At 42.2% G+C, this 27,220-nt stretch overlaps 1 protein-coding gene across 5 annotated transcripts in view; it reads left to right on the forward strand.

The window, feature by feature from the left end:
- ENPP2 (ectonucleotide pyrophosphatase/phosphodiesterase 2) overlaps nt 1–27,220 on the forward strand; it is a 72,221-nt gene that overhangs the window by 1,864 nt on the left and 43,137 nt on the right. Inside the window, exons 1-7 of one of the 5 annotated variants that reach the window (XM_071421680.1) lie at nt 13,174–13,325; nt 13,772–13,874; nt 19,693–19,848; nt 21,882–22,007; nt 24,107–24,167; nt 25,431–25,528; nt 26,532–26,611. In XM_071421680.1, coding sequence (XP_071277781.1) covers nt 13,275–13,325; nt 13,772–13,874; nt 19,693–19,848; nt 21,882–22,007; nt 24,107–24,167; nt 25,431–25,528; nt 26,532–26,611 — 675 coding nt within the window. In that variant the 5' untranslated portion in view covers nt 13,174–13,274. Of the gene's footprint in view, nt 1–13,173; nt 13,467–13,625; nt 13,675–13,771; nt 13,875–19,692; nt 19,849–21,881; nt 22,008–24,106; nt 24,168–25,430; nt 25,529–26,531; nt 26,612–27,220 lie in introns of those variants that run through there. The other 4 variants (XM_071421678.1, XM_071421679.1, XM_071421681.1 and 1 more) reach the window with 4 other exon arrangements.

Raw genomic sequence — 27,220 nt, forward strand, 5'->3', positions numbered from 1 at the left:
GGCTAGCAGCAGCTCGTCCAAATGCCCGTGCGCTATTTGTGCTCATTTATGGCACTTCCCCAGATTAATGGACCACTTATGGAAACACATCAAACCTCATATTGCTGACACACCAGTAACACAAACTGTTTTTCAGGTGCTTACAAATCTGACAGCATCCTTGACCTATGACACACCTTGCTGGATGAGGGGTTTTGAGCCTCCCAGCACAGGTCTCCCCATGCCACCCACACCAGCCCAGCTGGGATGCACCCTCCCCTGTGCTCACCACTGGGAGAGATGACAACTGTGTTTGTAGGGAGCCAGACCAAATGATCTCACAGGCTTTCTTTGTCTCAAAACCCAGGAAACTCTGTGTGCTCCACATAGTTAGAATAAAAGAGAACTGTTGCCTTGGTACACAAAAAACCCCATAAATATAGAAATAAATACATATTGGCTCTATCACTTTTGGTGAAATATTTTCCTATTGTGTACAGTTGTTTAAATTCCATGAGATTCGTGGTAAATGGTCTTTTGTTTTAGAAGGCTTCATGTTTCAAAACACTGAAGTAATGAATTGTTTAGAAGTTCTAGTGGATAGTGCTGTATGTGAAAAATTGGATAAAAAGAGATTAAAAATACAAGATAATAGCAGGTATGCTCAGCTCCTGTCCTCTTGCCCTAAGCCAGACAGAACTTTTCTCCTATTGCAGCTGGATTGCATCCATGACTGGGAGATTGTGTCCAGACACCTGCTCTTCTCCAGCTCTTAGCCAGCCATTTTCTTTTCATTTCTTTGTGGGGCTTCATGCCCTCCTTCCATACTGTTTTTCTTGTGAAGTAACTCAGAAGTCTTGTCCAAAAGCTTTCCCCTTTGTTTATCTAACTTTGTCATTTCTTGTAGAGTTTTTTTACTAGGAAACTGTTTTGGGTTGGCCTTGTCTGGCTGCCAGATGCCCTCTCTTATTCCCCCTCCTCAACAGGGCAGGGGGAGAAAACAGGCTGGAAAAGCACATGGACTGAGATAAAGACAGGGAGATCACTTACCCAATTAGTGTCTTGGGCAAAACAGACTCAACTTGGTAAAAATGAATTCAATTTGTTGCCATCTAAAATAGATTTTGGTGGGAAGCAAATTAAAAAATTGAAACAGCACCTTTCTTTCCCCTTTTCCCAATGCTTCATTCCTGGTTTCTCCACCTCTCCCCACCATCCCAGGCAGCACTGGGGGGATGACCAGTCCACAAGAGCCCCTCTCTGCTGCTCCCTCCTGCTCACACATCTCCCTGCCCCGCTCTGGGGCCTTTCCATGGGCCAGGGTCATTCAGGACAAACCTGCTTCTCTAAGGTATTTTCTGGTGGCTGCAGGGGAATCCCTGCTGTGGTCTGGAGCACCTCCTCCCCTCCTTCCTCAGTGACCTTGGTGCCTGCAGAGCTGTTTCTCTTACTTTCCTCTCACTCAGCACTACCTGCACAGCGCTTTTTACCCCCTTCTCTTTTGTTCTTCCCGAGGCGCCGCCATCTTGGCCTCGTGAGGGGCTGGTGAGGGCCTGAGCCCGGCCTGTGGTGGGACAGGCTGTGTCTGCTCCATGGCAGCCCCGGCCTCTCCACATAATGCACTACTGCACATGTTTCTGCATTCTCACCCTCTGTTCTTCTGTTTCCATGTATTTTTTAGGTTAGTTAAAGATTTTAACCTGAAAGCTTTCTAGTTTTGAAGACCTCTCTGGGCTTTGCTGTCACTTGGCTCTTCACCATCCTTGTCCATAACCTAAGCTTTTCTTCCCATGTCATCTGATGTAGAAATCTGCAGAAACACCACTGTTGGGACATGACCAGGGTTGTTCCTGAAGTCCTCCCTCCCACAGCACCCACCTCCCATCCCCCTCACTGAAATGTCACATTTTATTCCCTTCACAGATTTCTGTTCCCTGCTGCTCGCTGTAAATGGCGTGTTCAGCTGAGGCCCTGCCTCTCATACCTGTGGTGCTCAAAGAACTTGGGATATATGGATTGTCCTGGTAATAATGCTTTGTTCATGCAGGCTTCTTGATCTATGCCAAGTTTCAAGCTCTATATTGGCACATGTGGCAGTGGAGGTGGCTGCTGGGACATGGCAGGACGAGCTGCTGAGGCTGCCAGGCCACACATGCACTCAGCCAGCACCAGCCCACTGGTTCCCAGACACATCCATCAGGGAATCGCTCCCGGTTTTACAGAGAGCCCTGTGCAAACCTGGGACAGGATTGGAACATTTCCCTCACCTGTTTTGCAAACAGCATAACAAAGCAGAGGGTAGGAATACAGCCCAGGGACACCTCATCCCACACCCTGAATTTTCAATTAGTTGACTACAGCAGCTGGGGTCTGCAGAATTGCCCCAGATTGTCTATTTAGTCCTTGAGGCAGGAGATTTTGGTGCAGCAGGATGCACCAGCACCCATGACAAATAGCAGTAAAAAGGGCAAAGACACTGAAGTGAATTCCAAGATAGGAGTTACTATCCACAGGACATTTGTGGATTTGAACCTATTGCTGTGTATCTTACCCTGCTGAAAAATATTTTAAGTAGCATTAGCTTTATGTCCCTGGTGCTGTTGATGAATGTCACAGCTTGAAGACCTTTTCTGGCCAGTGACAGGAGAAAGGGAGAATGGAACAAGGGTTTTTGGAGCTGCAACAGGATGGTGGTGAGGAACCTGTGTTGTGGCAGCAGCAAAGGGGGACCAGCCCTGCACCAAATTCAATGTTGGAGCTACCAAAGGGGACAGGGAAACTGATTGCAACTGCAAGGAGTGTAACAGTTGAGTGCCCCTCCAGCTGCACCAGCCCACGGTTTGGTGTGTCAGCCTTGGTCTCAGGGGTGAGTGGGATGGTGGGAACTGGCACTCATCTGTATCAGGACCACTGAAGGATGGTCAGTGCAATACTTAAAGACTTCACAGGCTGTATAAAGAGAAAATATGGACTGGTTCAGCCATCTTTGGAGAAAGAGGAGTATGAGTTTGTGGCTGCAATCTGGTACCTGCACCAGGCGACACTAGAATTGAGGTACGGCTTCCTCAGTCGTTTCAGGCATTCTTCAAAGGCTCTTTGCACACCCACAATGAATTTTGGCTGGGACAATCATCAACATCCATAAACATGAACATGAACATAAACATGTCTATAAACTGGATATCCAGGGGATGAAAATATGGTAATTATGGGGTAAGAGAAAATGTACTGATGAAACAATATTTTGTAAATAATTCAGTTGCCATCACCCATAAATTCCTGTTTTTATTTCTTTCCATGCTGAGGCTGAGCAGCTAAAATGGCAGTGAAGACAGTAGGCAAACCCCAGGAAAGGTCACCCCTCCAGCTTGGAGAGAGGGCATGCTGCAAGATGGGGTGAAATTCCCTTGGAGCTGATGACCCTTCATCTGGAAGAAATGTAAGAAGCCCTTAAGTGCTTTTGGGATCTCCAGAATAACAGGATTCCTTTCCCTGCTCAGGGGAACAGTATTTCTTTGTATATTCCTTGTAAATGACAGGATTGTACCAGAGAATCTAAGTCTCTGCTTACAGGAAACAACCTGAAGGGTCCCAGTCTCAGCTGGCTGCAAGTCCAAAAGCACTGGCCCAGGTCATTTGTGCTTGACTACATAAATTCAGTGCACCTAAAGACACTCCACTGCTTTGACATTCTCTAAAATATAATGGACTTGTGCAGTAGAGTACAACTGAAAGAGCATTAGCAACAGGGCAGAGATCACAAGGATTTTTTCCTCCTTCCAATCCTCACAACAGCAGAAACAAGAAGGAGATTCCCTTTTGGAGTCTCCAAAACTCTGTTCTCCTAATATATTTCATCTCCTTTCACCCTCAACACTAAGATGTCTTTTTCTGCCCTCCAACTGCCCTGCCAAGCCAGCCCAGCATTCCCCACAGATGGCAGGAGCTGGCTGTGACAGTCGTGGGTTATTGGGTACCCTTCATTTACTGTGCTGTCCTAGCAGTTGCTGTTGGCAACATTGAGCCTGGTTTGTGTGTTGAATCTGCCACTTCTCCAAAAGTTTCCTGTGCCTTTCCCCTGTGCCTTCTGTCCTGCAGTCTGACTGTACTTCCACCCGCACTTACACAATGGAGTTTGGAGTTTGCCTTATTTGTTTTACTCATAATGCATCAGAGTAGGAAGCAACAAAACTTTTCCTAGTGTTGCTTTATTTTTACTTCAGTACCTTCCAAAACTATGCTGGGATTATCTGCAGAATCAAGCAGATGCTTCAGCAGGCTTAGACTCCCAGCAAGCAGGAGTATGAACATGAGGTTATAGTCCCACACCCATTTTCAAACCAACTTTTACAGCTTAAGCTACCAGAGAGGCAGTTTGTGCTTCTGTTCTGTATCAGTGCAAGGGGAACTCAGTTAACACAGGGGTAGGGGTGCTCCTCCTCTGATGATTTCAGCTGTCACCTGAACATATTGCTGCTCCTTGCCTCTTTCCATCATCCATCCTGGCTTCTTTGCCCAAAGTGTATTGGGATTTTTTGTTTGTTTGTTTTAAAGGTGATTTAATCATAGTATTCCTCCTCTCCCAAAAGACTGAAATGTTGAGCTTGCACATCTGAGCAGGGACAGCAGGCACTGGAGGCCCTCCCTGCAGCTGGTGAAGGAGATGTCCCTGCTTTCTTCACCACAACAGTAGTTTACTCAAGTCTTTTTTACATGGTTTAGAACACTTTGATGGTGTTGCCATCAAAGTTGTTTGGTTTCAGTGTCTTGGAGAAGGGTTAGCCATGGACAGTGAAAAAATAATAAATTAAATAGTTTTGCAGGCTCTCTGTGGATGCCCAGGAACATCTGTCTCTACCATGGAAATCTTCAACAACTATAATTTTAAGCTGGTTTCAGTCTTGTCTGCTGTGAAAAGGACATTTACCAGGGCAGGGAGCCTTCTCTGAAGGTTGAGCAGAGCAGAGCTGCTGTTGGTCTACAGCAGTCAGCAATCACTAAACCAATGAATTGTGTCTTTCTGAAAGTTTTGTTTTGCTAAATAAAAAGCCAAAATATGAGTTAAACAAAGCTTAACTCAGTAAGATTATTTGCTTTAAAATAATGAAGAAATCTATTAATATTTAAGTGACCTGAGTTTCCCTGCAGTTTATTTGTTTAATCCGTTAGAAAAAATACTTTACTCCTTTCCAAAGTTTTATGCTGAGAAAGTGAAAAAAGTATTTGCCTAAAACCCCCTGATAATCCTTATGCAAACCAATGCAGAGTAGCATATTTTTGATTACTAGCATTTTTCTTCATTATTTTTATATTGCATTCCTGCAGACTTTGAAATTTTTTCAGTTACACATTAGGATATGGGTTTTTAAAACAATCATTCAGCAATGGATCACATTGTTTAGTTGTTGAAATGTTGCCTATACTTTTCTCACCCGTAGAAAACAGGGAGTACTGTTCCAACAGGATGTTTTTCCCTTTGTACTTACATTTGTCATCTTTGCACTCAGCTGAAATCAGAAAAAAAAATGTGACCTTCAACTGAACTTGCGGTGACATGTTTCAACTTAGGAAAATTTGTGATGCTTGGAAAGTGGCCCATCTGTCCGAAATGACCCAAAAGCCAGATGTGATTGTTTTACCCTTTTGTGCTTTGCCATTACAGCGGGCAGCAGCAGATGCCTAGTAAGAAATGCAGGGTGTTTAGTGAATGCTGAGGTGGCAGCGCTCCCCTGGGAGCAGAGGGAATGGGGGACAGCAGAGCTCGTCCCTGCCCCCTCCCCACTCCCCTGCCCACGGATGCTCCTCAGTTACCGGCAGCAGTAGCAGCAGTTTGCAGCTCACTGTGTCTCACTGCTGCCAGGGCTGAGGACCAGGGCAGGAAACTCATCCAACTGTTAAAGGAAGGGAGGTTTTAACCTGTTTTGATTTGCAGTGTATCTCTAGAAATGGTTGGGGTGAGAGGATGGAAGAGATAGCAAGGATTTGCCAGTCTGCTAGGCCTGGTGGTAGACATTAGGTATCTGGATTCTATTTGCTGTGTTTATTTCTGTTCTGAAGGAAAAGGCCAGAAAAGCCAGTTATTTCCAAAGTGTGGAAATATTTCACCCCTCTCAACAGATAGGGAAGCTTTAAAAGATGTGTCTTTCAACTATGAGATAAATGAGATAAATAAATGAGTACATCCAAAAAAGGGCTGCAGATGGGATTAAGTTTATTAACATGTTAGCTGTGTCCCCATTTTATGCAATTTTCCATGAACAAAAGCCTGGACAGTTCCTGTTGTATCTTCTGCCACATAAATATTCATGTGGCCAGTGAATCAGATCAGGCTGTTTAGGCAGCATTTAATAATTGTTTTTCTCTTTAAGAGGACACCTCTTCTTCATCAGCTGTCCTAATTTCTTCAGGATTTCCTTCTCTTTATGTTGGACTGATTGCATTTAGTGGTGTAGACCTGCGGTTCTTATGCAAATAAAATAGATTTGCTTGAGTCAGGCTGATGCTCATGTGGAGTAGGTTAAAGCCCCAGAAGGCCCACAGCTTTTTTTTTTTTTTTTATTATTATTGTCTTTACTGCAGCACTGCCAAGGTCTGTTCTATGTTCATGCATTCATTTTCCATGCCAAAAAAAAGCTTTAGGTGGAAACACACATCACCATAACAGCAGACAATTCTTCAACCTCAGATGCCTCTTATGCATAGAACCAGGAGGAAAATGTGCCCATCTGAAGGTATGTCTCCATTTGTGTGGGAATCCTCTGTTTCCAGCCTGACCCCACTTTGATCTTTCTGAAGTACTGATGCTGCAAAAAAAGTCTCAGCTGCAAGCAAGTTAAGAACAATATTCCTAGTGACATATCTCTTTAAACTGAAAGCAAATAGGATTCTGCTGTTTTGAAAATATCAGGTTTTTTTTTATTAACTAGTAGAAAGCTATTAATTAAAATATTTCTTTTTTGATCCAAGTGCTGAAAACATGAAAAAAAGTATTTCAAACAAACAGAAACTCTTGTTTGCAAAGAAAACAAAGTAAACAGTATTAATTATATCCACATTTTACTTGTAGGGGAGAGACTAGCACTTGGAAATTTTTAATCATATCCAAACCTTGACCTTGAAAATGTGCCAAAATGGAGTTTGAGCTGAGGGTAAATGTAATCAGAGTCAGAGAGATATGTTACAGGGTTATTGTAGAAGTCCTCACAAGAAGTTTTATATACCCAGGAGATTCAAAGCTAGTATTCTACTGAGAAAGGTTTGAAAATGGTAAAGGATGTACATAGAAATTAGAAAAAGAAACTGGAAAGATTATTTGAAGTCTAGAAAACCTGCTTTATACATCTTTAAGTAGCTTTCCCATCCTTGTGGGGGTTTTTTTTGGTCTCTGTTTAGCTTTTTTCACTGTTGTTTGTTTTTGTTTTGGTTGGATGTTTTCCTCATTTAGCTTTAATTCATTATTTTAAAGAGTCTATGGTTTTTGTGGGATGTAATAGGTTGTATCACTTGTAAAATTCAAATAAATTAACAACAATTGTGTGTGGCATATGCAAGGTACCATGCAAGGCCCTTGAAAGCTCCAGACTGCTGTCTGGGGGGTAGGTGGGTGGATTTCACACCACTGAAATCTACAGCTCTTTGAAAAAGACCGATGTAAAGCTGTTAATGGGCACCTGTGACACCCATAGCAAGCACTGGAAAACAAGAGTGAGGACTTGAATACACAGCTTTTATGGGCTGTGCTAAAAACACATATGGGCCCTGTGGCTCCATGTTTCACTCCTTCATATTCTCCCTGAAGATTTTTCATCACTGAACAGCTTTTATTCTGCAGTTGCTAGAATTTTTATATATGACTATCTTAAGAAATACAATTCTAAGTGCATTTTAGTGAAGTGCTTGAGCTGCTTCATAATAGTGTTATTGTCCAGAAACTGAATTGGGCATATGTTAGTTTCTTTAAAGATGAGGAAGGCACAGATATGGAACTGCTGTTAACGCTGTTACTGTCGTGTGTGGCTCTCAGTGAGAGGTGAAATACCCTGCCTTGGAGTGGGTGGTGTATTAGCTGTGGTACTGCTGGGAGAGAGACAAACATCCAAAGCTTTTTCAGGTCACTGAAAACTCCTCTTTCCAGCTGACCTAGGTCTCCTGCTAAAAGACATAACCTGGCATATAAACCTTGTTCTGCTTGTGCCACCACAAATGGTGATTGTGTGTGGAGGGGGCACTTGGGCTGAGACGTCTCCACAGGCAGCTTCTGGAGCTGCAGTGCTGTCACCAAATCCACAACCCTCACTGAACCACTGAAGCTGTTGTATCTGATCTGGGGTGTGAGAAAATTTATTTCTCTACTGCATTATGTCCTCCTTTTTCTCACCAGCCTGTTCACCAGCGTTTCAGTCATCCCAGTGAGTATACAAACATTTTACATAAATAAAGCAGAGACAGGGACTTGGGTCCTCCCCTGGCCAGTGGTTCCTCTTCTGTCTCTGGCTAGGCAGAACCCAGATTCAGCCAGGCATGAACTCACTGTCCCTGTGTTTTGAGCAGGACACGTACATGAGGGTGAGGTGAGGTGAGGAGGGGTGCAACGTGCTGTGCTGGTGGTACTCAGTGAGTTTTGGCTGTATCTGAGTGCTCTTCCTCCAGCCCTATGAACCCTGCAGGCATTATATAGAATGCTCAGAAATGCTGATGGGCCTATATGTGCCTAAGGCACTTGGTGCTTCAGGGGCTGGGCTGCAGCAAACTGCAATTTTGAAGACTTTAATTTGTCCATGATTGTCCCTGAGGGTCTGGCACTGCTTTATGGGTCTTTTTGGCCAAGAAAGTCATCCTCAGCACAGCCCTCCAGGGCACCAGGCACTATGATTTGCATACCATTCCCCTCGGGGCAGTGATGAGCAGACAGATAATTGAAGACTGGTGGTGTTTTGAGAAACTGCGGTGAGGAGGGTGTGCTTTCATGTGAGCACAGCCTGGTTTGTGGGTCTCCCCAGGCTCATGGGGTAGCAGAGGGCATAGCTCCTCAGCAGTCAGTCCTGTGCCTTCGGAAGTTCCATCTGAATGTGAGGAAGAACTTATTTACTGTGAGAGTGACTGGAGCAAGCTGGAACAAGCTGCCCAGAGCGGCTGTGGAGTCTCCTTCTCTGGATATATTCACCATCCTTAGAAGTCTGCCCTAGGGAATCCTGTTTGATTAGGGAGGTTGGACTAGATGACCTCCAGTGGTCCCTTCCAACTTTAACCATTCTCTGAGTCTGTAATTAAAACGTGGTTTAAAGTTCTTTATACACAGAAATCAGCTCTATTTGATATGTTGTGCCTCTCTGACTTTGTTAAGACTCAGGGTGTCTTCAGCAAGGTACTCAACTCTTCCCATGGTCACTCTGACTGTTGGAAGTTCATTTGGTTTCCCAGCGCTTATACCTGAGTACGACTGATGTGGGTACAACTTGAATTTCTATGGTTTGTCCAAAGGTTTTGTTCCTTGAAATTGCTATTTTGTGCACTCAACTGACTGTTTTTCTTGGCCACAACTATACGTGGATGCTGTGTTTAGGAGGATGAGAGTTCTGAGGGACTATAAAGAAGTCCTTCACCTTTCTGTCTTTCATGTTGCTGTCAACCCTACTGGAGGCTTTCACCTGGTCCCCCAGTCACCCCATACATCCAGCATCCAGTGCAAAGTTGACACGAGTAGCTAAAAAGGCTCATTTTATTGCAGTCCACTCCATCCCCAACCTCTGACTCAGCCAGCATACTTGATTTCTCTGCATTCCTTTTCTCATTAGAAAAACTGCAAAAGAAAAATGAGTTTATGTAAGACTGTAAGTACTGCTTTGCTTATATTAACTCTATGGAATAGCCTTTGATACCACTTCCCATAGCATTCTTCTGGAGAAATTGGTTATTCATGAGCTGGATGGGTGCCCTCTTCACTGGATTAAAAAACTGCCTGGATGGCCAGGCCCAGAGAGTGGTGATAGAGTTAAATCCAGTTGGTGTCCAGTCTCCAAGGCTCAGTAGTGGGGTCAGTTATGTTTAATATCTTTAATGATGACCTGGACAAGGGGGTTGAGGGCACCCTCAGTCAGTTTGTTGCCCAGCAGAAAAGGAGCTGGGAGAGCTCATCAGCAGTGGCTGAACATGAGCCAGTGTGTGCCCAGGTGGCCAAGGCAGCCAACGGCATCCTGGTCTGGATCAGAAACAGTGTGGCCAGCAGGGCAGTGACCTGGCACTGGGGAGGCTGCACCTTGAATCCTGGGTTCACTTTGGAGCCCCTCACTTTAAAAAGGAGATTGAGGAGCTGGAGCATGTCCAGAGGAGGGAAACAGAGCTGGAGGAGGGTTTGGAGCACATGATGAGGAGAAACTGAGGGAGCTGGAGCTGTTTAGCCTGAAGAAAAGGAGTCTCAGGGAAGACCTTATCACTATTTACAGCTGCCTGAGAGGAGGCTGCAGCCAGGTGGAGTTTGTTCTCTTCTTCCAAGCAAACGTAACAGGATGAGACAAAATGGCCTCAGGTTGTAGCAAGGGAGGTTTAGACTGGATATTAGGAAAAAATTCTTCACAGAAATTGTTGTCAAACTGCCTAGGGAAGCTGGTGGAGTCACTATCCCTGGAGGTATTTAAAAGACGTTTAGGTGTGGCACTTAAGGACGTGGTTTAGTGGTGGACATGGGTTTGGACTCTGTGATCTTAATGCTTTTTTCCAACCTAAATGTTTCTGCGACTTTGTGAATGTTTGTAACTGGAAATGGAACAGCACGAACCTCTCCTGTGAGGCGCCATCTGGTGCCTCCTTGTAAGCTTTGCAACCCGTGTTAAACAATCAGGCTTGTAATCATACAAGCCTGAAAAGCCAAAGGACAATTTTTATACACAAAAAGTGAGGAAGAGGCATTACATATTCTGATGATCTTGTTAAAATTCCTTTTTAACGTGTTTCATTTAAGCCTTAAAACTTCCACTGAATTGCTGAATTTGTGGGCCAGGAATACATTATTTCAGCTTTAGTCCTTTCTTTTCTGATTAGTAAAATGGCAATTAGTTGCTGAAAAATTAGTTGCCAGTAATCCAACAGTGAAATTTTTCCTGAACAAAATCATTAGACCTTGTTTATGCTAATAAGTTCCTTTTGAATCTGTGGGATAGCTTCAGGCACAATCCTTGTGACAAAAAGAACATTGTGCATCTGACTGTGTTCAGTTCAGAGCTACTAGAAAATGTCTTACATAACACAGATGAGAAAGATTAGCCATTTCAGAGTCATCATCTATAGTTCTAAAGGACATTACAAATGAGCTTAATTAATTTAATATACTTGTAGCATGGACTAGGAAACATAAAATAAGCTCTTCCATTTATGTCACATTGTGAAGTTTACAAGCTCCAGAGATGTTACATGAATGGAAGAATGAAATATGTATGTTTAAATTGGTATAAGTCATTCATAAAGCTGTATTTTTTGGTTTTCTTTGTTAAGGGTTTTTTTCTGAATGGCCATTTTTAACATATGTAGGAGCTCTCCAAAAAAACTGAGGACCTGTGTGTTAGGAAGATATGCAGGAACGGCAAAGGCTGTGAAATTGAGAGCATCTCAGAGACTTCATGTATTGGTTTGAGCACACAAAATTGGCCACCTGATTTGAAAAGTCCATTGTGTTTTGCCTGAGTCCCTTGGTGATCCGAAGGTCCTAGCCTGGAGGAGAGCTTGGAGCTGCTGATTCCCGTATTTTGCTCTGAAACCATGAGCTCCATTAGTTAAGATACATAGGCAACACTGTTAGCAGTTTCATTTGGGACACTTCAGGTTTCCCTTCTGCTGCGCACACACTGCTGCACTTAACCTAGTGTTTGGGCATGAAGTTGTTTGACCACAGGATATACCAGAGGCTAAGGGCAAAGAATTTTATAGTAAAGCCTTTGATGATTACTTTTCTTTAGACCTCAACACAACAGCTTTTTGCTAGAAAAGTAGTGCCTATTGCAACTTTTTTCTTTTTTTTTTCAGCCCAGATAGTGATAAAGTGAACATTAGAAGATGGGTCTTGAATACATAGTCTCAGTTTGTGCAAGGAAAACGAATACAGTGTCCTTGTGTAGGAATTTTCAAGCTAATTACATTGCCTTGAGCCTTGCAATGCAAAGTTGCAGCTGCACAATGGAGCCACTTTTGGTTAAGAGTCTGCATAAAAAAGGATCAGGTCCTAGCAAAGGCTGGCAGGCTGACACTTGGGCAGCAAAGAGAAGGGATTTTTAGACTCTGTCTTGTAAAGCTACACGGTGAGGGAGTTATTTCAGCAGGTAAAAGTTGCCTCTAAACAAAGTTCAAAATTGTATGTGTTTAATACTGCAAAATATTTTAAAGAAAACTGTACTGTGTCTTTCAATGCCAGTATAGAATATGGGACAGGTCCCAAGGGAAGCTCAGTCCACCCGAGGGCTTACAAACCTTGACTCTGTCCCTTTAAATGTAATTGTTAGTAAACACTTTCATGAAAGAAGCTTTCATCAGAGAAAAAAAAGTGGCAAACTACAGTGGTAAATAATTTGCCTTGGCAAATAACATTTAATCCACTGATTTGAACTGTAATTCTGTTCAGCATTATCATTTGCTTTGTAAATAAAAGTGCTTATCCAAACAGCCAAGTTTTCTGTTGTTGATGAAAATGGGGAAATGTGGGGCAGAGGGAACGTGTCACTTCCCTTCCTTTCTGGAAGTCTGGGGTTTCCAGCTATTCAGATGAAACTGCTTGTGTTTCCATCGATACGAGCCTTGCCCCGCCACAGCAGCCCGGGCGAACACGGTTGAAAAATGCCCCCCTGCCCCCTCTCTGAAGGTGTCTCCAGTTTCGAGAGGCCCCTGCTCGGCAGCGCAGTGAGGAACTCGGGGAGCAGCCGCGGAGAGCGAGCCCCAAACCCGCCCGGCCGTGCCAGGGCAGCGGGGCGGGCGCGCCCCGGGTCGAGCCCCTGGGGCTGCCACACCTGACACCGGCCGGGCCACTTTTGGGGGTGGTAGCGGCAGATCTGCAGTGCGCAGCCCCCAGCGAGCTTCCCCCCTCTTTTTCTCAGAGCCAGATGGAGCCGCATTTGGTTTCTCTTTTAAGCATGTTACTTTTGTGAGGAGAATAAAACGAGCAGGAACAGCTCTTGGCCGCAGCGGCACAAGCGAGCCCTGCTCTGCCAGAGGAAACCACATAAAAGCGCGCGGGTGTGCGTTTGGGGGGAGGGCGTAGCGAGCGATGATGCCTGGAGCTTCTTGCACTCGGAGCTGCGATTTGTGAGTGAAACATGATGAAATCACCCCCTGGACAAATCACACGAGCCTGTCAACCTCACCAGGTGGGATTACTCGTAGCTAATAGCCTCAACTCCCCGAGCAAACAGAGCTCTGCGCTCACTATAAAAAAAGGCGACAGTGCGGCGCAGGCTTTTCAAGAATTCCCTGGTATGGCTAAGCAGGGCTGCGTCCACTCGCACCAGGTAGGAGAGGAGAGGAGCGGAGCGTGTTTGCTTTTAGAGGAGGAGTAGCCCGTCTCTCATTCCGAATAAGTTCCTACAAAAAGGAGCGTTTCAGCTCCAGAAAGAGATGTTTTATTCATAAACCCCTTCTGGTCTGTGTTACTCTCCAACGGTGACGCTGTCAGCTGCTGCTCCAGTGATGGGAACTGCAGTGCTAGGGAGCTCCAATGTACTGAGGACCATCTCCGCCCTTTATGCATAATGCTCTTAGTGCAAAAGTCGTGCTTCTTGCACGGTTTGCTTACTTTGCTGTTTTACTTTTGCAGGTTATATCCTTATTTGCTTTTGCCTTTGGAGTAAATGTCTGCATGGGATTTACAGCAAATCGATTTAGGAGATCTGAAGAATGGGATGAGGGCCCGGTCTCAGGTACAGTAACAGACATAAATTGTACATCCCCCTATACCCTTATGTTATAGACTGCGGTTAGAAACCATTCCTACTCTGTAACAGTAGTTTGCTTGTTCCTTTTCCCTGTAGGATATAGAGAAGAATAAATAACTCACTGAGCCCGAGTCAGTTGACCTTTGGGACTCACCTATAGGTCTCCTATTTACTTAAACTTTTGCTCTGTGTGCATGTGACTATGGAAAATTTAGCTTATTTTAGGACTAAGCACTGTCAGTCTCACAGAGACTGGTCTCCTCAGCTCGTGAAGTGTTTGCTGTGTTTTGTACTCTGCACAGCTTCTTTCTAGCGCTAAGAGAAACTCCCTGATGGCTTTAAGGGTGGTGGATTTATTTTGGTAGCACTGAAGCGGTTTCTAGAAACTTGATTAGTGCTTTCAAGAGGCACTGGTGAGAAAAGCTTTTGGGATTTCTGTGGCTCCTGAGGTCATGCTGGTTTGTGAACAGTAGACGGCAGACATCTGACGGCGGAGAGGGCTGGGAGAGGAGAGCAGGTGTTCGTGCAGATGTGCTGTCACCGAGTCCTCTGCTTTTCTTACGCCTGCTACTTTTACTCTTCGGAAGACAGCAAGAACATGCTGCAGGAGGAGCTGTTATTTGTGTTGTGGGGCAGTATAGGGTTCTGTGAGCTCAAGCATAGTCCAAATGGAAAAATGTATAAACCAGACAACTAGTCTTTTTTTATTCAAGAAAAAGCAGGCTTGAGTTGTGTCTCTGTTCCTTTGGCAGGAGAAGGGAAACTCGCGGTCATTGACTTAGAGCTGGTTAATGTAACTGAAGTGAAAGGGTTTCATTTGCAGTGCCTGTCTGTAATGATAGCGTGTGAAGTTTAATTATAAAATTGCTTGCTGTGGCCAGAGTTTCTTGTGTTCCTGGTAATGTATCTGTGTCCTCCTGTCCTCCCTCTTTGAGGAATTGGTGTCTAATCACAGCCACTGTCAGGGCTGCTGGTCACTGAGTAGAGGCATTTTAGGTAATCAAGAAGATAGTGGCTGTTGCTTTTGATCTTTTTAGCAGTAAAAGAAAAATTGCTTGAAAAATAATTTCTAAAAATCTTCTAGGATGTTAACTGTAGAACAGATGTGTAGTGTCTGTAATAGGGATGGGAAGGATTTGCATTTCAAGTGCTCAATACCTGAGTGGCAGTTGCTTTGCTTTCACTGGTGACTGTCTAGGGTAGAGCTCAGCTGGTTTTTCCTAAAGACCCAGAGGTCTGATATTGGGGTCCCATGGCAGCTGATCAGTGCCAACCCTGCTGAGCCAGCCAGCAGTGTTCAACACCTCCAGGGCTGGGAACAGTCGCTGTGTGCTCCTTCCAATAGCAGGAGGATTAGCTCAGCATTCCAGAAAAGTAGGAAGAAACACAGGATCTCTTGAAAAGGGCGGGAGATTGGGTACTTTTGGAAATATATTGAAAATTTGTTTACAGGTGGGACTGACCCAGCACCTGGCATTGAAGTCGTCCAGTCAAGGGTGCAATAATGAGAGACAAAATAATGGAGGATTTTGTCCATTCTGTGTTTATATAGCTTGGTTACTTTTATTGCAGGAGAAATAAATTATAGCAAAACATAAAGGTGTAGAGTCACAGTAAAATATAAACAGTAAAAAGTTACACTGGAGATGTACAGGGTTTTAGCAAACTGAAAGCACTGTGATCAAAGAACCTTAGTCACTCTTAACTGCATGACTTCCAATTATACTTCATTAGAAGAGAAGTCCAGTGAAATATCCAGAAAAAAATGAGTATAAATTCTTTTTCAACATCACTATTCTTTAGCTAATTTGCTCCCAAGTGTCTTGATGTTGAGAATTAATTATTTTATGTTGGCAAAACACTTTCTTTATCAAATATTATTGTAGAAATCAGTTTGTTATTTCTCCAGAGGTATGCCATGATTGTAAGCAAATTTTCATTTTTATCTAGCATGGAACTCTGCTGTGAGCCAAAATTTTCATGGTTTTTTCCTAGTCCCTTGCAAATTCACTCCAAAGTACCACCACAGTGGCTAAACCACGCCTTCTTGTTCTCTTTTTACAGTGTGCAGATGTATGTCTTTATACACTTAACATGTTGAATATTTGTACCCAACAAATTATTTAATTTTAATTAAATTTTTTACTCAAAATAAATTTTTTACTCAAAATTTTAAGATACAGTAAAGAACCAAAGCTCACACTTTTCCTTAACTTTGCCTTTGTAAGTTACTTGCTTTATGAATTTTCTTAGCCATCTTTTAAAGCAATTCAGGGAAAATGGCCTTAGTAATCTCTTGAAGAATGGAAAATGGCCTTAGTAATCTCTTGAAGCATGGTTCTTGATCACAGTAGGATAACTTAATGCTTTAGAAGGAGAAACATTGTGGATTTTCTCTCTTCTCACTGTAGTTTTAAGCATGCAATTAAGAATGGAGTAATGCTTTTCTTCTGTTGGAACACTTGTATTTTTCCCTTACCTGACTTTCCTTACAACCATGGTACAGTTGGATTTAACTCATTGTAAAGATGAAAAGCAAGTTCATAATAGGTGTATCATCTAGCAGAACTAGCACTCCAGATGTTTTGTTAAGTATTTGGTTGTTCCATATGGGATCCAAAATGGCAAGTTTTTACTAGGTAGTCTCCTTTTTGTAATGACTCTGTAAGCATGTCTATATTGTGTAATCATGTTTTAAACACTACTGCAAATAAATTGATTTCATTATTTTTAAACCTTTTAATCAGAATCAAAAGAAATAGTTCGATATGGCACTTTGTAAGATAAATATAACACCTTTAAAATGGAAATGTAACAGCTTTCTTGAACTGAATCACAAAGGCACTATTGCCCTATTCAGCTTTGCTCTCTAACCTATGACATAGAAGACAATTAGATGGCTGTTTTGAACTTAGTGGCAATAGAAGGAATGGATGGAAAACAGTGTGAAAATCTTTATGTATGAAATACTGAAGGAAGAGTCTTCAGGCTGAGGTCCCAGTGCCTGCTGCACTGGCTGCAGGAGCTGTGGAGGGATGCAGGAATTTTGAAAAGAATTTTAAACTGTCTAAGTTTGTTCTATACAAGGGTTTTTGTTAGTTTGAAAGTGCTCACCAGGGAGAGAGCTCCTGATGACATATTTTCAAACTATTCTGCATGCAGCAGTACCTGTGCCATGGCTTTGTGCACGACCTGAAAATCATGGTCTGCCTGCAAAGGCAAGGTCAAGCATGAGAAACAAAGGAGTGATCTTAATGTATTTGGAGAAATTCAGCAAGTTCTCTTTCATGCTGCCATATGGAAAGTGTCCTACATTGACTTAGGACATGTGACTTGAATTTGGGAAGTGATTTGGGATAATTTGCTACATCACTAATGAGGTGGTTGTCAAGAGATGTGAAAAAATTAGACAAGGTAGGTAGGCTAAACCTTTCTTACATTATATGGAAACCCTTCTTGCAGTTATAGGAGATGGAGCTAGAAGGGATTCTGAACAGTGTAGACCTCCATATCCCAAGACCTGGTCAGTTGTTACAGAAGTACTTCTGACAGATCTTCTAGATCCCTAGCTCTTCTTCAAAATCTTCAAGCTCTGAGATTGCACAGCTACTCTGTGGGTGGTTTTTGGTGCAAATGAGCTGTTCTTTACAACAGGTAGGCATTCCTAGAATGCAGTTAATTGTCTCTTACATAATCTGCAGTCAGATTTACACCTTCTCTTTCCTAAACACATGTTGATGTGTTGGTTTTGAGGCTTTTTTTGGCCCTTTGAAAAGGTCTCCCTCTCTGCCCTTTGAGATTAAAAGGATAATGTCCAGGTAAAGGTTTGGTTTATATGCTGGTATGTAGTACCTTCAAGTTTCTAATACCTTTGATTTGCAGCTTACTGGATCTGTGATTAGATATTACCTACCTTCCAAAAAAGAAAGTAGTGGAAGAGATTCAATAACATGAAAATATTTTTTGATAGTAGATTTTCAGAAGCATTTGATAGGAAAGAGCTGTCATCAAAAATAAGGACCACAGCTTCATAACTCTGGAAATTTGAGTGTTAACATGATTTGAAACAATTCTCATGTGATTGATTTCTAGCATAGATTTGTGACCTACTTATGTAAGCAAAGAAAATACTGATCTGTGTATTGCCAGCATAGATGCACACTCTATCTCCTTGGAATTTCAGATGGCCAGAATCCTAATGGCTCACTAAGAGCATGCCTGCAGGGTATGTACCTGTAGAGAGAAACTTCACTGTGTGTATGATGTTTCTCACCCTGAGCACTGCTGACCTGATTGAAATAAAACCCCACAAAACCAGAAAGATGGAATTGTCTGCTACTACCTTTTCCAGCAGTTATAGGGGTGTGCCTTGAACCTGCTATGAGCCACAACTGCAACCATGGTACATTTGGGTTTCTTACCTATGATCTTGCTGCAGCACTGATTTTCTGACAGGTTTACTCCCTGAGGTGGTTTGTGCTAATGTCTAGTCAGTGCCACTCCAAGGCAAATGGTGGAGCAGTAGTGCATGGGATGAGAGCTGGTGACACATCAGCTGCTACAGTGTCACCTCCAAACTCCCCCTTCATCATCTTTTCCATCCATTTCCACAGTGTTCACTTAATGCCATCTTATTTGGGAAGAGATTTCCCTTCAGTTTATGTGGAAACTAAACTCTCAGCTATGTAAAAGTGTAGGGGGAAAAATACATAAGAAAATATCAGAGCAAGTATTTCCCAAAAGTGCCATTGCGTCAGTCCTCTAAAAGTCATACTCCTAATCATGGTGAGGTTTGCCAAACCCAAAACCAAACTATGGCCTAAAAGAAAACAAAACAGAAGACAATTTCAAATACTTAATTTTAATAGGTCTCTCAAGGAACAAAAGGCATTGTGAAATTTTCCTTGGAACACCTCTATATTTAAAGGAAAACATACATTCCTTACTTTATTTCATAAAATACAATTAAGCCTAGAGAACAGCACACAATTTTCCTGCTTCATATAAGCTGTTATGTAGGATTCTCCTACAAGAAAAACTTTTAAAATATATGAAGTGTATAAAATAGTAAGTTTTGAGAAAAGAGCTGACATATATCAGCTTTGACATTAAGGACCCTTACTAATAAATAGATTATTGAAGTCTAATACATTATTCATGATTTGCAGACTGGCAGCCCTCCATTTACTTATATATGTAATAGTTATTGATTTCTTAAATACTTCTGTATTTTTAAAAGTTTTTATAATTTAGTGCTTTGCAAAAGCCCATCAAGAAGTCTTACTTTATTTCTCCATTAATTTATAAAGCATTTTAAAGTTTTCTTTCACACTTCACATTGATTTGACACCTTCCAGTGTAGCAGACCAAGTCCTGCTGTCTGCATGTAGATTAATTGGAGTCCTTTCCTATGTAAACTGTCCAGCCAGCCATGAAAATGTCACTTGGTTTCTGAAAACAAAGGCTTGCTTCTGTGAAATAGCTACAGCTCCTGGAATGGGGCCTTGGAGACTTCAATACATTTCTGCTAATGATCTCTTGATTGTTACAGAGGTAAAGCCAGGGCTGTTTCTTTACAGGATGTTATCACAGCATGCTGCTTCCTCTTATTTTCCCCAAAAGAACAACTTTTTTTGAATTTGTTCTTTTTTTGTTTCGTTTCTTTGAGCAATTCTTCTGCACTCCCTTCCCTTTCCCAGAGCAAGCATCCGAGGTCTTGCTCATTTGAGTGGCTCAGGGCTGAGCTGCCTGTCCCATCGCTTGCCAGCCTGACAGATGTTGCCCTGTTTCTTGTTCCGCACAGTCCTGTCAGATTCCCCCTGGATCAATACCTCTGGCTCCTGCAAAAACAGATGCTTTGAACTTCAAGAGGCAGAGCCTCCTGGCTGCCGCTGTGACAACCTGTGCAAGAGCTACAACAGCTGCTGCTTCGACTTTGATGAGCTGTGCTTAAAGACAGGTATGATGGGTCTCCTTCCCTGCACTGCTAGGCCCTGCTGACACCTGGGTTCTGCCAGTGGTCAGGACCTGCTTGATAAACCAGCACTCCTTGGCATAACCTGCATCTCTTCCTCACCTTGCTTTGGCTGGGCAGGTTCAGCTCAGCCCAAAATGCAGCCCAGGTTTCCTTGCAAGGAGCAGCAGGACTGTGCACCTATTGCTCCTTACTGTGAGGAGCAGAAAAAGCATGGTACTCTTCATACCACACTGAAAAGCAGATCTTCTGACACAAAATTAAAAGCAATAATCAGTGTTCAGGCACCCATCTGACCTCTAGTTTACAATCAAAAGTCATGGTAAAAACTGGATATTGGTCATTTTGTGTCAGCCATCCTTTTTCATCCCCGAAGCTAACTTAATAGTGGAGCAATTCCAGCTCACTTGAGAGAGTGCCTTGGAAGCTGGGATCGTTGAAGGGGTACAGGTCCTCTTGGAGCAGGGGACAGTCAGATTTTGCTACCCATGCCCCAGATCCTGATTTCCAGGTGTTAGGATGCATATTACTGTGCTGGTGGAAACATTTGACTTCAATTCGTTGGACCCTGGGGGATGGAAATATAGCAATAGGTTCATTTTCTGGTTTGGGCTTTTTTTTTTTTTTTTCCATGAGTCATAGGCAAGGAAAACTTCAAAGAGGGACATGAGTTGTATTTTACTTCTTAGCATGGTGCATTTAAATTATTAGTTGTATCCATCTCCTTCAGTGTTTGCACAGTGGTCAGAGTTGACACAGGTGCCTTTTATTTTTGCCATTGAACTTGTTCTTGCTGTATTGAAGTAATATACTTAATAAGCAGCCAGAAGAGAAGTGTAATGTTTAAAAATATCAGTGCCCATGGATGTGCCATGTTTGAAAGTCCTGACTTCCTCAGTTCTGTTTATGATTATATAATTTTCATAGATTGGTACCAAGAAAGAGTGAGCTAATCTAGTATGAAAACCAATTTTGGTTCCAGGCCAAAAATTTCTGAATTTTAGGCTGATGCTCTTCTGCCCCTGCTGTAAATGGCTGCAGAATAAGAGGCTCTTTTTGAGGACTTTCAGCACGATATCTGCTACCAAAGGGCAGAATTTCAGTTCCTTACCCTCCTGTCCACAGCAGACACATATGTTCATATATGCATATGGATACTGTATAGCCCCTGGGGCTGTTGTGCTAGCAATCATATATTCCCACAGGCATTTATTCAGGCAATTATCACATGTGTGATCTGTAAATATTACACACTTATAGGAAAAAGCCCCAAATGAAGCAGAAAAGGGGATAAAAGACGTTACTCTGATGTGTGTTTTTTTTACTGGGTGCATGTTGTCTGAAGTGATTTTTATAGTATCTTGTGTAGGCCTTATTGTGGAAAACCATATGTTTAAAACCATAGGCCCTGTTCCAAAGCAATGTACTACCCTTGAGAGAGCATCTATTTTACACAGGCCAGATCTTAAATTCATTTGCAAAAGAAGAGAAGATGGAGTTCTCAAAGCAGCCATGCCATGCTTTTCCTTGAAGAACAGCTCTTGCTTTTTCATATCCTTGAGGTTGGTGCTGGATCTGCCCTATGGGTGAGGAACTGATGGTGGGAGTAAGGCATCACTTTGCATCGATATAGTCTCTTTTCTACTTTCTTATTTCCTAGGGATTGAACAGGGGACTGTAGTAATTGTGAGGAAAAGCAAATGTTACCCAAGAAACACCGGAATTCTTAGTTTGTGCTTTAGGTTCCACCATTTATCTGTGAAGATCCTTTTTTGTCTTTTCCACATTTTTTCTGGCATTCAGATTGTACAAAGCCTGGAGTACAACACCTGAGGGTAGCAGAAATACTCACACATGTGTTTGTGGAGGAGCCCTCCTGCACTTGCAAGTGATGAAGGTCCTTTTAGTTTCTGGTTGACATACATACTTTAACGACTAGAGTGTTTTCCTTATAGCGTGAATGAATACTTTTTGTTTTGATTGCAATCTCTCATTCTTGCTTACACTGAATATTTTAGCTCGGGGCTGGGAGTGTACCAAAGATCGCTGTGGAGAAACCAGGAATGATGACAATGCTTGTCACTGCTCTGAAGACTGCTTAAGTAGAGGAGATTGTTGTACTAATTACCAAGTCGTTTGCAAAGGTAGGTCTTTGGTCTTTCTACCTCTTATCTTTCCAAGCCCAATAGAAGGCAGGGTAAAGAGTTTTCATCTAAAAGAGGAACTCTCCTTGTTTTGCTTTGATTTTTTCTTTTTTTTTTTTTTTTTTTTTTTTAGGAGGTGGGGGAAGTGGGGAATCGCATTTGTAAATTTCTGGGCACTAGCAGAGGTAAATAATAGGTTGAAGGATGTTATCTTTGCCTGTAGAGGTAATGGTAGGAAGAGAAGAGGTGGAGGTGGGTGAAGAAGAGTTTAAAGCAAAGCTCTAAAGTGTTCAGATGCGTTTTTCTGCATCACAGGGAGTGCAGGGGTATCTAATGATCCGAGAAGGAACGGAGCATTCCTAGATATGTTATCTCTGTCCCAAAGACCTCTCTCCGCCCCCACCACAAAAGCTCCTGCTCAAACCACTTGGCCTAATATCTGCAAGCTCTGTTTCTTGTGGAAGAGGAGTTGCAAGGGCTATTGCTGGGCTTCAGGTGACCATGACACACCATGGCTGCAGAACAGCTGCAGAACAGCCCGCATTGCCTGGTGGGTGGATGGGCTTTGAGGACTTTATTTCCATCCACTGCTCTGCTCTTTTAGAGCGTGGATGCCTGTCTATTGTGTCTGCCATGGACAGCAGGCCTTCTGGTCCTTGGTAATGAGTTCTACTGGTTTTTGCTTTTGTATTTTACCTAGTTCTTAGGTTTTTTCATTCATTAACTTTGCAGGGGCAAGGGTTACAGTTTGAAATTGTTTCACCATTTTTGGACAAATGCATGTGTTCACAAAATTGTAATTGTCCAGATCCATCCATACACTGAAAATGGGTCTTTTTGTTTACTTGGGTTTTGCTGTTGGGAATCCAAATGGAGTGTGTAATTTTCAACAAATCCCTGTAGATTGTCCTTCCCTTTCCCAAATAAACCAGAAGCTGAGACCACTTAAATACTGGTATAGATTTAGGTATAGATTGTAGGTATAAATTGGTATACATATAGGCAGTTTAAATTGGTATAGATATAGGTATAAATTGGTATAGATATAGGCAGTTCCTGCCTTTTTTGTGAGCTTCCTCTCACAGGGGTCAAAACAGAGGAATTAGTGTCTCTAGCTTTAATGTACATAATCTTCATTTAATTGGGTAATAACAAACTATCTCATCAACCCTGGAACTCTGACATGACTAAGCTTTATGTGAGAGCAGTGTTTCCTCTTTATTTGTGCCTTTGCCCATCTGAGGATAGTGTGTTGGGTTTTTTTTCCCCTTGGAAATTGTCCATCCACCTCCTGTCATGGTCAGTTGGAATTACTGCAGCACACGTTTCCAGCATGTCTTTTCTATGATGTTTTTTGTTTCATTCTTTTAATTGAATTGCAGTTCCTCTAATAGTGTGAGGTTCAGAAAATAGGGTTGTTAGTTAATAATTTGTTTTTTTTCAACTGATCTGTAAAAATGCAAGTCATGACCCACTCTATAGACAGCATTCATCAGTGAAAACCTTAAGAAAATAGTTGATTACACAAAGTAATTTTAACTAATGTAGCTCTGAAAGAGTATTTAATGCTTTTTTTAGCTTGAGTCTCACCTGATCCATGAGCTGATCCCCTCTCTAAGCCAGCTGGAAACTATTTAGAGTTGTTTTTCTTCCACAGAATGAATTTTGTTCTATGCCTTTAGCCAGCTGAATTAGCTCATGGAGCCATGAGAACTGATGGTAGGAGGGTGGGAATTCACAGACAGAAGCAGCACTACCTGTTTTTGACGGATCAAAAATAAAAAAAATTAAATAGATGACCACTGTGCCTAAAGCATTACCACTGTCTCCTGCGGTCAAAAGGACACTTTTAACTCCAGTTTTAAGAGCTTCTTGTAGAAGTGCTAGTTTGGATATTTTTGTTGAATAGAATATAACCAGGTCACTTGTTCAGCTTTGTGAAAAGACATTCTCATTACTCATGGGAAGTATGACAAGTCAGTCCATTAACTGGAGCTAGACTTTATTTTTTTACATATATTTTCTGTGAAACCTGTAGCTGTATCCACAAATTTTGTATTTTTTTGTTTTTTGAAACTCCAATGTGACTTTTCTGGTAGGAGAAACCCACTGGGTGGATGATGACTGTGAAGAGATAAAGGCTCCTGAATGTCCACCAGGGTAAGTGTTTGTTTTGCTTGCATCTGGAAAGGCAAATGCAGCAAAGCCAGTGGTCCCCAGCTCTGCCTTGGACCTCTGCCCATCACATTTCTGCACTGGCTCTGTCATGCAGGCTGAATAACTGTGGGTTGGATGCTTTCCTGGGCTTCACTATTTCTAAAGTTAGGCTCATAATACTGTAATGTATTTGCCTTTATTTAAGCTCATAATATTGTCATGCATTTCCCTTTGTGCTGCTGGATGAGTAGTGGTGGATGATATTGAACTCTTGGTCTTCAATCACCTGCTGCTGGGTTTGCCTGCCTCACTTACATGCAGAGGGAAGGTAGCCAGACTCCTCTGAAGTCGGTGGAAAGGCCCAGGCTGTTCTGCTTTCAGTAAAATTCAGGTTAAGCCATACATGAGCACAGTTCATGCCGTTCTTTTTTTTTTTTTTTTAAGTATAATTTTGTACTTTTAGCATTATGCTCTTAAATGAAAGGATTTCTAAACTGCAGTGGGGTACAGACTTAGTGAGGAACTTGAGCATATGAGTAATATGGAGAAAGTAAGTAACTTTTGAAACCATTTGTCTCACTATTATCCCCAAAGGAAAGCATCTGCTCTGGTGCTGTGTTGGGTTGCAGCTCAGCCTGTGCTGTTGGGAGGGTAGTTTGGAGATGCTTCTCCTAGTGACAGTGACAGCTGCTAATCCCTGCAGCAGATGACATTAGAAGTCCAGGTGTGTCCATCCATGGCGTGTATCTGCCTGCTTGGACTTGACTTTCAGTGGCAGTAGTAAATTCAAAAAGTAATAAAGTGATAAGAAATACTGTCATCTTTAGTATGTTAGAATGAACTGTGCCTCACAGAGCATGCTCCAAATGCCCCATGGACTTCTGTTTGAGAAAGAAGACCAACAATCATGAGACGTGGTTTTTAACTAGAGATTGTGTGCTGGACTCAGTACTTGTGCATGGTAAATTTCCTTCTCCATCACCTTCTATAAGCATTTGCCTTTATGGGTTATATCTTTTTAGCTCAGGGAAGATGTCTTTTATGTTGGATATCAGCCCTTTCACTGGCTGTGAGTGAGCACTGGCTGTTACTAAGTGTGAGGATTATCAGTTTCTCATGATCTGTTAAGTGTGTAAAAGACTGTAGGTATATAGTTTATACAATAACTGAACTTCTGGATTTCCTAGAGGCTCAGTGAGCAAGTGGAAATTAAAAAAACTAAAATTTTGAAATGCTGCTTTATATTCCTGCTGTTTTTGTCTTTAGCTTTGTTCGTCCTCCTTTGATCATCTTTTCTGTGGATGGTTTCCGTGCATCATATATGAAGAAGGGGAACAAGGTCATGCCCAATATTGAAAAACTGAGTGAGTACCTGTATTTTCTGTCAATAAATGAAAGACAGTCTCCTGCAGCTCAATTGCTTTCTTTGTTTGTTGAGCAACAGAAGGTTCAGTGTGGAGATGAAATGGCAGAAGTCCCCTTTAAATTAGGTGGTATCTACTGGTGACTTGAAAGCACCCTGAATAATGCAGCACATTATCCCCAGCTGCTGCTTTGGGAAAGGCTGCTCAGAATCAGTGACCTTTATGTGGTTCTGTCAGCAAAGAAGTTCATCTTTAGTACATGATACATATACATGCTTACAGGCTAGTTGGTAGGTGCCCACAAAATTTTCCACTTGGTTCAGAAATGTCAGAAGTATGGATAAGTGGCTGCAGAAGCTGTACTTGGATGCCTGGTAACTGGCTGAAAACATGCCCTGCACTCATCCTCCTGGCAATGGGCATCCCCTTGGGTTTGTGGAGGACTGGGTGCACTGAATATTTGAACCTCTCTGTACAGCATGGTGGTTTGTGTGTGCCTGTACCCTTGAAATGTGTTTGGTTTTTTTCCCCTGTGTAGCCAACTATGGTTGGTTCAATGATCTTGAAAGTCTTTTCCAGCCTAAATGATTCTATGATTGGGGGGTGGTGCTGAGGCCACAAAGCCCAGTGTGAAACTGCAGCTTTGGTGTATTTATTACTTAAAATAAACCTGTGTTTTCTCATGTTGTTTTACTTAAAAAGACACTTCCAATGACTCCAGGTGGAGACTAGCTCAGGAAAAAAAACAATCTATGGGAATATAGCTGGTTCTGTAGTCATCTGGAGGCATTATTTCAGTTGTCAGTTGTGAAGTACAAAGAGTGCATGAATAGATTTACTACTGCCCTTACTGCTGACTGCTGTTAAGCAGCAGAAAGTTCATTCAAATTAGTTAAAATTTAACTAGTTTCTGCATCATTTTGAGTCACAGAAATTACTTTCTCTTGTTTGGTTTTCCATGTCTAAGAGCTTTGCTTCCTCACATTTGCATTTGATTTTTCAGGATCTTGTGGTACACATTCTCCTTATATGCGACCTGTTTACCCTACAAAAACATTCCCCAACTTGTACACCCTTGCTACTGTAAGTCCCTGGGAAGGATTTTTTTATGATAAAATGTTGCACTGTAGTAGAAATATGTGTTATGGGAAGCAAGGTTTAAAAAAAAAAAAAAAAATATATATATATATATTGTGTGTAACTGTTACATTGTCCATGCTTTTTGGTATTTATTTATGTTAAGTATTTTCTTCATTTTGAAGAAAAAGTATTTAAGTATTTTCTTTTATTTTGAAGTGGTGAAATGGATTGTATCTCCCCACTATACACTGTCAACTCACAGCTTTCCTATGCTTTCTTATGCCTGCTTTTGCAGTTATTTGTACTGCTGCATAATTACAGGTCAAAGTTTTCCTAGGGGGAAAAACCCACCCCTGCAATGCTGCCCTGAACACAACCAGCAGTTGTTTCTCTGCTGGAGCAGTCGGAGTCAGGGGGCAGTGTGCAGCTGCTGAGAGAGGAGCCTTCGCTGTGCTGTGGTGGCAGGGCTGGCAGCCAGGCTGTCCCCACACCTGTGTGACACTGATAGTGCTCCAAAAGCTGCCATAGGGGACTCAGCTGAAATTTTTTTCCTTTTTTTTTTTTTTTTTTTTTTTTTTTTTTTTTTTTTTTTTTTTTTTTTTTTTGTGCAGC

The sequence above is a fragment of the Agelaius tricolor genome, unplaced genomic scaffold (assembly GCF_023055355.1).
Source record: "Agelaius tricolor isolate 1412-34295 unplaced genomic scaffold, bAgeTri1.0.p SCAF_2, whole genome shotgun sequence".
NCBI classification, from domain to species: domain Eukaryota; kingdom Metazoa; phylum Chordata; class Aves; order Passeriformes; family Icteridae; genus Agelaius; species Agelaius tricolor.